This window comes from Xiphophorus couchianus, chromosome 14, assembly GCF_001444195.1.
Source record: "Xiphophorus couchianus chromosome 14, X_couchianus-1.0, whole genome shotgun sequence".
NCBI lineage: Eukaryota > Metazoa > Chordata > Actinopteri > Cyprinodontiformes > Poeciliidae > Xiphophorus > Xiphophorus couchianus.
In genome coordinates this window covers 22,752,606-22,763,940 of record NC_040241.1, presented here as the reverse complement: position 1 = coordinate 22,763,940, position 11,335 = coordinate 22,752,606, and the positions used below count along the sequence as shown (strand labels likewise).

The 11,335-nt window shown below is 37.8% G+C and overlaps 2 protein-coding genes across 7 annotated transcripts in view; one reads left to right on the top strand and one right to left on the bottom strand.

Moving 5' to 3' along the window:
- Positions 1 to 11,335, top strand: part of LOC114156967 (myelin-oligodendrocyte glycoprotein-like) — a 1,059,483-nt gene that overhangs the window by 254,722 nt on the left and 793,426 nt on the right. The gene's annotated exons all lie outside the window — the stretch shown is intronic.
- LOC114156946 (cyclin-dependent kinase-like 2) lies at positions 438 to 10,499 on the bottom strand. 5 transcript variants are annotated; one of them, XM_028037579.1, is made up of 10 exons: positions 10,355 to 10,499; positions 9,286 to 9,465; positions 8,809 to 9,003; positions 8,420 to 8,604; positions 8,224 to 8,336; positions 8,012 to 8,151; positions 7,782 to 7,870; positions 5,077 to 5,164; positions 4,901 to 4,991; positions 438 to 1,217 (listed from the first exon to the last, which is right to left on the bottom strand). In XM_028037579.1, the coding sequence occupies exons 2-10, from the start codon at positions 9,451 to 9,453 to the stop codon at positions 1,096 to 1,098; spliced, it is 1,191 nt and encodes a 396-aa protein (XP_027893380.1). In that variant the 5' UTR covers positions 9,454 to 9,465; positions 10,355 to 10,499; the 3' UTR covers positions 438 to 1,095. The 5 variants fall into 5 exon arrangements, 3 of the variants coding, with proteins under 3 accessions (XP_027893380.1, XP_027893379.1, XP_027893381.1); XM_028037578.1 differs by lacking the exon at positions 438 to 1,217 and adding an exon at positions 4,192 to 4,336; XR_003598043.1 differs by lacking the exon at positions 5,077 to 5,164.

The window sequence follows — 11,335 nt, the reverse complement described above, 5'->3', positions numbered from 1 at the left end:
TTTGCAAGCAAAAAAAAAAATCAGAAATTTTGAGATAAATCTTTTTTTCTCATTTTAAAAAGTAGAAAATTTATGACTTTAGAAAATGTTTTGAGTTTCAAAATTCAAATATATTTAACTTTTCTAGAAAATTTGTGAGATTAATATCAATATTTCAGATTTTTTTCTAGCATGTTTTTTTTTTTTTTTACTTTTCTGAGTACAGAAATTTCCACCTTTTTTCTGGAATATTTCAGAAATTAATGTCAAAATTTCAGATTTTTTGCTATATATATACAATATATAAAAAAATTCTAGCACATTTTTGACTTTTTAAACTGAAATTTTCTTGTTCTTTTCTAGAAAATATCTGAGATTAATCTCAAAATTTTAGATTTTTTTTCTAGCAAACTTTAAACTTTTCGAAACTCAGAAATTTCTAAAATGTTCCTGGTAAATCTTTGAGTTTTTTAACTTAAATGTAGAGCTCCTTTCTGTTCTGTGGCCCTGACACACCGTCGTATAAATCCTCTACCTGGCTTTCACATGTGAAGTGTTTTGGAAACCTCGTCTCTGGAGATCAAACAAAGATTTTGGGCTTAATGTGCAGCTAATCTGGGCTGGAATATAATTACACAAAACTGCTGCTGCTGCTGGGAGGTTTGGCAAGACGGTTCAAACTTTATTAGAGGAGACGTTTGGGGAATTCCAACTGTCTCCATCCCAAATCATAATAAATAGGAGGAAACCTGTTTCCAGACTAAATTTTTCCTCAATAAATGTTAATATTTTTGTCCTACTTTAATTGAACAAACATCGATCTGATAAAACATGCTTAAATTTATGTTTTTTTTACTAAAAATCCAGCCAACTCTGATGAAAACAAGTAAAAGCTACAGAGAGATTGTGAAACATTCCTGGGATTAAGTCGCTCAGAGATTCCCAGGGAAAAGCAGGAAGGATTTTATTCTGTTGTAACTCTGAGCCACAAACTTGCTCTGAGTAACCTTTAAAGTCTAGACGCCGTCCTGCTCCTCTTCACTTCCACTCCCTCTCTGCCTCCTTCACTCTTCATCACCTTCCTCTGCAGTCATCATGTCTCCCTGTTTCTCTGCTTCATCCATCATTTTCCTCCTGTTTTTCCTCAAAGTTCACAGCAACAACTGGATCCCGGGTGAGTGCAGATTCACTCAGCGTTGTTTTAATAGCTTTTCTCTCAGAAAATGTTTTGTTTTTAGCTGAAAGAAACAGACAGGATGATTCAGCATGTTGGGAATCGGGCTGTAATTTCATCGTTTGATGTGTTTATAGCAGCTCAGGTGGCAACAAAAGATGGAGACCAAAGAAAAACACCTCAGAGCTGTTGTTATAAATAATGCAGCAGAGACTGATAGATCAGATGGCAGCAAAGACACCTTCATACAAACAGAGCAGAGAAGTTATAGATCCAATAAAATTTTTTTCAAATATTTGGCAGTAAACAAGTAAAAAAAAAATTACACATTACTCTCAGAGGGTTTCTCACCTGTTAGTCTGGGTAGACTGGGTTAAAACTGGGACATAAATTGTAACATTTGTTAAATTTTCAGCTGCTACAGTTCTCCATCTCGCACTGCACTGTCAAATTATCCGAACTCTTAGAAAACCCTGTTCTCCTCCTCGCCTGTGGGGGCGCTGCACCAAGAACAAAACAAAAACCTCTGAAGAAGACACTGAGGGCATCTTCCTTCTTCACAAAATGTAAACAAAAATGGAGTGGCATCAGATTTTAGTGGCTATAGGATTTCTCTTTTGTCAAACCGTTTTTTTCTGCTAGCGCTAGGCTAACGTGTTTGTTTTGATTGAATTTACCCAAAATGCCCTGCGCTGTAGTCCACTTCCTGCTTGTGGAGCGGTCAATATTCCACTGATGTCAAAAAATACACAATTTTGCAATTTCTTTGTTTCCAATAAAAAAAAATACAATTAAAATCACATGTAAATAAGTTGCTTAACGCAATAAGTCATTAAAAACATGCCACGCCATTATCCTCCTACTACAGGCTGTCTTAATCTTCATGATATGAACCAGTAGTAAGTCAGGTGATGCAAAAAAAAAAAAGAAAGAAAAAGTTTTTATTGCAGTTTTATGAACTGCAATAAAAACTTTCAAACTTTCAAAAAACACATCAAAGTTAGCCAATTTTGATGTGGCCAAAAAACCACCTCAACCTGGTGGCAAAACTTTTTATCGTAAAATGAGTATTTTTCTAAATGGCTGTGATTTTCTCTTTTGTCTTTGGTAAAAAATCACAAGCCATAGCTACAGCTAGACTATCACGTTTGTTTTGGTTGTATTTACCCAGAATTCCCTGCTATGTAATCCTACTCCTGATTTTGGAGCGGCCTCTGATCCGCTTAGCGTTCTCATATGCATTTGAACCGCAGCAGAGTTCACTTCAACCAAACCTAGACCAAGTTTTGTAGGCAAACCAGAGTTCAGTTATGCATTCACATTTCCCCAAATGAACCAGATTTTCTAGACAAAGTAAGCAGAATTGGATTAAGGCGGATTGAACAGGGTTGGAGTGAATGGATCGGTATGGTCTGCAGCAGAAGAGTCAAAGGAAAGAGTTTACAACTAAAGAAGAAACTGAAGAGTTTCAGGCAGTTGATCCTTGCTATCCGTTGCAAAAACCAACATTCCTCTAATTTCTCTTTGACAGTTGAGTCTTATCCGCCTTTGTTGGAATTTGAGCTTCCAGAGATTGATGGTTCACCTGTTGATGAGACCTGCAAGGTTTTTGACACGGGATCTAACATCAGTCCAACAACAACCAGGCCTGCCACCGCAAAGGTAAGATAGAAACCAGACGGTGCTGAGCCCGGTGAAACCTTCCACAATGAAGTCCAATCAAGACCTGTACATCCTGTTTGTCTTGTTTGGTATCAAAGTATTCTAATATCAAAGTGTCACACTATTTGAATTGAGATTTAGAAGCTGAACAAATATTTTCTGAGGTGGAATTCATTGTAGGGTTAGCACATACAGACAGATACAGAATAATGTATCTTTGTTTGTTTTGGCTGCCATATTGGATCCCGCAGATAATCATTGATTACTATGTGGAGAATCACAGTCAGGATAACCATGAACACATTTTCAATGCCACCAAAATTAAAATCAGGTGTCCAGGATCTATGGTTTCAAGATGGCCACCGTTTTTACTCTAACATCCTACCTACAATTAATACTTTAGAATAAAGCATTAAACTATACAATACTGCTGTTTGTTTTGATTTAAATTACCGTTTTGCTTTTTGCTTAGATATAACCACAAAACTGGATCACGAGTTTGAAAAACTCTAACCACTCTGCCCACTTCTCATAAGACTGACCTGAAATTAATAAACAGCATCAGATTTAATAACCTAGTATGTGTTAAATCATTGTTAGAGGAGTAAACATTTTATTTGTAAAACTTTACAGCAGGTCATCACAACCCAAAGGTCCGTGGTCCAATCGTCGGCAAGGAAGCCGGTAACCAAGGTACCAATCAGAGAACAACCAATTGCTGGAGGGCCAATCAGAAACCACAACACCAACCAAGCTCTCAGGCTCCTCTACCAGCTGCTGGCCAATGCCAGAGGGCGTTCGGCTGGCTCTCAGCCAATCAGGAGACTGAATGTGATGTCGAGCAGTGAGGAGTCAGCGCCAGTCTGGAAACTTAGGGCCATTACATCAGTAGATTCAAGTGATGAGTCGTAGGATTAAACCATGAGCTTGTTTATTTCTTAAATAACTTAAGACTGATGCTAAATACAGAAACCAGTGGGAAAGTTGTCAGTATACTCAACTGTTGTAATGAGTTTGTTTTATGGGTTGGATTTCTTAAAGTTTACAGAAGTTTCCGTTTTTATACCTGTGACCAATAAGACACACCCAACATGTTTTTACAGCTGATTTATTGTTGATTTATTTGGGGGGAAAGTTGCATTCATTGTTTTAAAGTTTCCTGTGTTGTGTTGTACCACGAAAATACCAAAATAAATAATTCATTAACAGTTTTCAATAATCAAAGGTTGTTAAAGGAAATGATAACTATAAATGTGTTCTCATACTCAAAGTTTAACATTTTAGGAATTTAAAGTCAGTATTTGAAGTATAGTTCAGCAGTGTTTACATCACCATGATTAAATAATAAAAATAAAAAATTAAAATCAGTATATCAGTTTGGGAGGGGGAACTCCTTTTACTCCATCTGTTTTGGCGCATTTGTGTTGAAGTTTTGTCCATATTGTCCTTCTGATGGTGGACTGAGTGAGACTGGAGTCTTTTCTGTCCTCTGTTCCTTGGTAACACCTTTGCTCTGTTTAGCTGAGAAGACATTAAACATTTTATTTCACTTCTGGCAAGGTTTGATGTACAGCTGGAGATGTGAATTAGGCACTTTATAAAACAATAATAAAAGTTTTATTTGATTAAACTTAAATTACATGTGGTTTCTAATAGTTTTCCTCTAATGCTTCGTTTCCACTGAGCGGTTTGTTAAATTATTTTGTCTGTTTCCAGTTTTATGCTTTTGTTCTGGGTTTGACATGCAAGTTTCACTATCTTTGGTATTCACAACGCCTCTCCTACCTGAACAAAGTGATTGCTGAACATCCCCATGTTTGTACTTTCATTTAATTGTTTGAACAGATGGACATGTCACCTCCAGGCACAAGGAAATACATCCGCATAACTCAAATGTTTTGTGTATTAACGTATCAGAAGCTTACAACTGCTTGAAGACCTAATAATGTACAGTAGGTGTTTGTAAACTTATGTCCTTAAAGAAAGGAACTTTAAAAATCTGTAATAACAACTAACCTAAAATAGAAAAGAAAAGTGGTCAGATTTAGTGTTGGACAGAAAGAGTTTGCAAAAATGTGTCCATACCTTCTTTTCCACTGAGCAACAGGGAGTTTCTTACATCTGGGAAATGGACGATGTTTTTAGACCTTTCACTTACAAAACTCTTTTCTCGGGCCTAGAGAGACAGAAACGGTTGATATAAGTTATTAGAAATATCCTACTTGGCTGTAAGCAAGAAAGACACCAGTTCAAACTACAACCTGCAAGGTGAAGGACCTTGTGGCCTGGTTCAGTCCAAACTGTTGGTCCTGTCGACCATGACCATAACATATTGGTTTAACTAAATTCCTACAACATGCAAGAGGAACAGCAAGCCGTAAGTCATGTATAACATTTATGCAACTGTTCAACAAGACTCTTTGGATTGTGAGAGATTTATGAATCTGAAAATCGTTCTCTCAACTTTGCTAATGCTAGCTTTGGGGTAAGTTTGGCTAGAAATATTGACTTTACATTGATAAAACCAAAAAAATCAAGTTACAAAAACACAAAATAATCAATATATAAATACAGTCTAACAAAAACAGTCAGACTGACCTAGCAGTCTAGCTAGGCGACATTTAAAAAGGCATCTAAGTTTGATTTTGTCCAACCGGCCAAGTCAGATTAATGTTTTCAACTACTGGACAAACATTTCAGGAGTTCTTGAGACAGGAACTGCATATTCAACCCTCCCACTAAGACAATGGCTCCTCCGGCCACTGCGTGACAGATGTCATGATCAGACAGCGGGGAAGCAGGAGGAGGATGTCCTGTTAGACCGTCAGTTCACGAAACTTTACACAAAAAAGGTAATATATACCCTGCTCGACTGCGCACAAGCTTTTCGGACAACACGAAAGGTTTTTCTTAAGACCGTTGAAAGGTTGGAGGGTCAAACAAATCTAGCTTATATCGGTGAATTATTCTTAGCTGGGTCAAAATTTCAAAGGCAAGTACATTGAGAACTACCAAAGACTGTTGGTCCCGGTATGATAACTTCCTCCCTGAAGGTGATCGCTGGCAGCAGGCCTGTTGGCACTGGAGACAAAGATGGAAGGGGTAAGGGTTCTGGAAGATGAAGGGAGGTGAAGGAGATTGGTAGCAGGTGCAGGAGGAGGAGAAGGTGTACATGATCGGGCTACACTGTGATTAAATTCATCAGTGTCTGTAGAGTCCCTTTCGTGAAGGATAAGACTTCTCGTCAAAGCTTTGTGATCCATAGACATGACTGAAGTCAAATCAGAGGACATATTTGTGTTGTTTCCTTCTAGCTTGTTGCTTTTCTTCCTTCCATCTGGAGTAAATGCAGTTTTTTGATTCTTGGGGTTCACTGAGAACCTTGTGTGATCACCAAACAATTGAGACATTGTTGGGTTCTGATTAAGGTGAAAAATGTTCAAAGACTTTGCATCAAATTTGAACTCCTGACTGCTATTGTTCCTTTTGTCAATAGGTGACCTTTCAGGAAGCATTAAGGCTTTATTCATTAAGGCATTAGCTGTTGAACTAATGGACACAGAAATAGCTGAATCCTCTTGGTTCTCTTGCACTGACAATGTCAGAGCTTTTTCCACTGGTAAGTTTTCATTTGGCACAAGCGTTGAGGTAACTTTTTCTTCTGCTGCAATCATGTTGTTTTGCCAATTAGAAAAATAATGCTCTGATGAATCAGGTTCTCCATCTGAATCTTGGGCCAACCAAATAGGTTTAGTTGGAGTTTCTGTCATTGGATTCAGCTTCAAGAATCTGTGATACTTCCTAACATCCTGGTCATCAGTGGGTTCCTTGTCTTTTGAAAGAGTCTTTGTTTTTGAAAGTGAGATTCCTCGAGGTAGGGTGGACAGGTTGTGGGCAGCACTGGTTTCTGTAACAGGTGTAAATGACTGTTTGGAAAGATCTGCAGCAGCCCTTGAATGACTGAATGAGGTGTTATGAGTGTGTTGGCCACTAGTTGAGGTAGTTTGGGATTTCCTGAAGCTTTTTTGTTTGGCTTTTGGACATTCAGGGAAGTCGTGCTTCGCATTAGTTTCTAATAACTCAATCTGAAACTTTGATGTCAAACTTGTCTTTCCCGACTTTGTGACATCGACCGTTGTTTGGGTAGTAAAGTCATTGAAGGATGGTAGAGGATATGTAGGTGTTGCACTTGTGTCCGATTCCAAAACGGTTTTTGGGGATAAATTTAAACTTCGACCATCACTGACGGACATTTTAGATAATTTACAAACTTTTAAGCTAGGGTTGCTTGAGTTCCTCACAAACTCTTCGTTTGTCTCAGATTTAGATGATTCCCCAAGGAGCTTCATGGTTTTCTCTTTGTCCAGGTCACTGTTGTCTGTGACTTTGGCCTTCTGAAGGTAGTCTTTACTTAAGTCTAGAGACACATCAGGTTTTGTTGCTACTGAAGTTTTCTTCTTTAAGCTTACAGCTTTCTTGGTGACATCTGATGAGTCAGAGAGACAGATTTTAGTTGACTTTAAAATCTCAAGCTCCTTTAACTCTGAACCAGGTGTTTTCTCTGGTTTCATTGAAAACTGCTCTGTGTGATAGATGTCCTTGTTACCAAATGTTTTCGGTTGTTTGGTCACAAAAGATTCATTGGTGGTATGAATAGATTTAGACAGCTTGGACGGTTGCTTTCCCTTTGTTTTCTCTGTCTTATCCTTGTTAACTTTCTCTTCAGTTTGTTCCGATTGTTTCTTGTCTTTGTTTTTGCAGTTTTTATCATCCCCTTTATCTTTTTCTGGCAGTGTTGTGGGTATTTTGGGAAGTGTAGAGTTTTCTCTGTGGTCTTTTTGAATTTTAGTGTTCAGCTCATCTAAAAATCTGTGCAGACACAAAGAAAGATGCAGAGGTTTTTGACTATTTAGAAGATAAATTCTAGGATTTGAGACTTATTTCACAAAACAAAGGTAAAGTATACCTGATGTTGAAAGAGTCTTGAGTAAACAGAAGATGCTCTAACAGGTCTGAACACTGAGCTCGTATTTTTGGGTCCATCTCTAGACATTTCTGAGCAACAAATGAAGGTACAAATTATGTTAATGATTTGGTCACTTAAACAATACCAAAAAAGAACTTCCACTTAATACTTCATTGATTTGAACTGTTGGATTGTCTTTGGCATTAACTGATAACCAAACTGTGGAATACCTGTGCCAGATCAAGGGCAGTTGGTGGAACTTTGGAGAAGCGTTGTTGCAGTGGGACAATTTTTGAACATTCAGGTAGTTTAACTCCAGAAAAGACTGGATTTCTGTAAAATAACTCCTGGTGATGAGCCGTCAAGTTACCTGGAGCCAAGGAGAATTTATTAATAAATGAATATGAATCAATATCCTGATTAGGTTACTGTAAGAGTTTACCAAAACATCTGACAATGTGGTATATCTGGTCAAGGTCGGAGTCTCCGGGAAACAGAGGTTGTGCGGTCAGCATTTCTATTAACACACAACCCAGCGCCCAAACATCTACCGGTCTACACATACAAACACACCTACCAGTTATTGCTTGGCATTCATAACATCCAACAGGAAACTAGAGCAGTGCAGAAATACCTACTTTCCATACTTGATGTCCCCTACAAGCAGTTCGGGAGCTCTGTACCAACGAGTGGCTACGTAGTCGGTATACACACCACCTTCAGAGGGCGATGCAATGGTTCGGGCAAAGCCAAAATCACACAGTTTGACCACACCCTCTTGAGAGATGAGGATGTTCTCAGGTTTGATGTCACGATGGATGACCTAATGAGGATAAGTTATTCCAAACACAGGGTCACACATATTTCCATGACATATTTATTGGAAAAATAATTGAATTTGTGATTGTAAAGCTGTGAGTCTTGATGATAAACACTAGCCTGGACCTCTGAACCTGTGGAGTAAATTTAATGATCCTTGATGCCATTTTTGCTCATGTTAAAAAGAAGCTTTGAAAGTATTCCTTACATCTTGCTGATGACAAAAGTTGACAGCTCTAAGGACCTGGAATAAGTACTGCCGACAGGTGTTAAGGTTCAATCTGCTTGAGCACTGCTGCAGTTCATCTAGAAGCGTCCGGTCCACGAACTCAAACACCAGGTACCAGCGACGACGGCGCTTCCACACCTCCAGGAGGTTCACCAGATTGTCGTGACGCAGTTGCTGTGAGGTTCAAAAGAGAGCAGAGAATGTAGATGCATGTAGTTTTTGTCTTTTACTATAACTAACACTTTGACCATCATGGTTTCCAGTCAAAGGTTTTTTAACGGGTCAGGCATTCACAACATCACAACCAACTCAAAACAACGGGTTAGTTTGTGAGAATTTGAGCTTGTTTGTCTTGTGGTTGGCTGATCATCTCAGTGTTTCAGCAGCACTCAGGTTTCAGGCTCAGTCATTCATTGACCGATTGACTGAATGGTCGATGGGATGATTGGCAGGTACCCTGAGCAGCTTGATTTCCCTGAGGGCGATCTTCTTCACTGCCTCATCATCTTCCGAGTCCATGAATTTCTTGATGGCGACCAAGCGACCGGAGTGTCGATGACGGCACTTGAGCACGGTGCCGTAACTGCCCTCCCCGACGGGACCCAGAGACTCGTAACGCTCCATCAAAGTTTTGTTCTGAAAGGACAGAACAAAGCTTTCAAGTTATTTGTATCAAATTAAATAAAAAAAGCAAACTGAAGCAATGTTAGCACCTTGCTTCACTCCTTATTTTAGTATTTTAGTCCTTAAAAGCCCCCTTTTAAGGACTTTCTTTTTATGGTTTAATTTAGTTTTGATCACAAACTTTAAAGACTTTGAGAATCATCCAAAGATTTTATTTTTGGACGTCAGCTGCGTTTTCACTCATCTTTACTTATTAATATAATTGCTTTATTAATATAACTGCATTCTGATTAATGTTTTTGTTTGCTACTTAATACTGACCAATGAATTATTGAACCATAACGTTTTCTAAACTAAAGACTCTAGAGCTTTAGATTAGAAGTGGTAATAAAAAAACAAATGTCAATTTGAATCTTTCAGCCTTTTCTTAGTAACAGCTAATTCATATTCAGTGTTTTTCATTTTCCATTTCAATAAAATCTAAGAAAAACACTAACATGGACCAGGTTAATAAAGAAAATTTCAGTAATTAAGAAAATACAGCACTTTTCATTGGAAATTATGGTGAACATTAATGCATATTTGTTATTTTGTACATCATTATTACATTTGATTTATGAACTAATTCTAGAAAAAAAATACACTAAAATTACAACAATAAAAAAATACAAAGTAAAGACTTTACTTTTGAATATCTTGTATCAAATGAACATCACAAAGAATTTTCCCTGACAATGACTCTTTTATATATATTTTTTTCTTTTATTTATAACAGTAAAAAACTGATTTTTAGACAACAGATTTATAAAATAAGGCAAAAATAAGTGACTATGTGTCCTGAAACCACATAATGAAGGTTCTATGGACTAAAACAGGAAAAAAACAACAAAAACAAACTCACCACGTCGCCGACCTCAGCGGTTGATCTCAGTTTGTCGCTTTAATCTGTTCCATCAACGTAAACACCTGAGTATCGGTGTCTTCGGTGTGTGTGGGAACGTGTCAGAGTCACCTGAGAACACGGCCACGCAGCGGCGAGTGTTTCAACCGACGCGTTGCCACGGCAACACTCCCCTCCCGCCCTGCGGTGGTGACGTAGTTCGAGAAAGAAAGAAAAAACGGCTGTTCCTCCTGGAGGCGTCCGCCATCATTGGAGGTGTTGAAACGTGTAATAAACTGATTCATTAAACAACTTCCCTTCAATTTAACATTTGTGGAAACTATATTTTAGTTATTCGTCACAAGTAATAGCATGAAAACGTAAGAAGTACCAAATTCTGGCCCAATTTGGCGGCTTTGAAACGGTAACGGTCAGGTTATTTTAGCCTTTTAGCTAATCCCTTTGCCTTTCACGGGCTAATCTACTTGTTCGTAATAAAATTTTTTATAGTGAAGAAAAAAAATATTTATAAAAAAAAAATAATGAGTGTTCCATTATTTGAATTAGTGATCATTACAATGAATTAGTTTTCCAAGTTGGAAAAGTGCATTTTTATAGCTATTGGAGGATCTTTGTAGTCCCGAAAATGTCAAATGAATACAAATATCCAGCCATTCCTTCATCTGCTAGTAAAAACTAAAAATATAGACATTTTCTCTCCTAAATGTCCAGCAGATGGCAATGCTGGACGGAAATAATCCCAATTTCTGAGTTCTGTCATACAACCCTGCTGCTTGAGAACAGTAGATTGATTTAAATAGAATTAAATAAAACTGAACTCGTCTAGAAACCTTTATTTTGTCTCCTTATCGACTTCTTCAAAGTTTGGTGTTAAGATTTGTTTACAATCCTCAAAAATTCAAACAGAGACCAGAAATTGGGCATTGTTGCACCTCCTCTGAAATATACACTTTAATTCACTTTGCAAAGCCCTGTAACTAA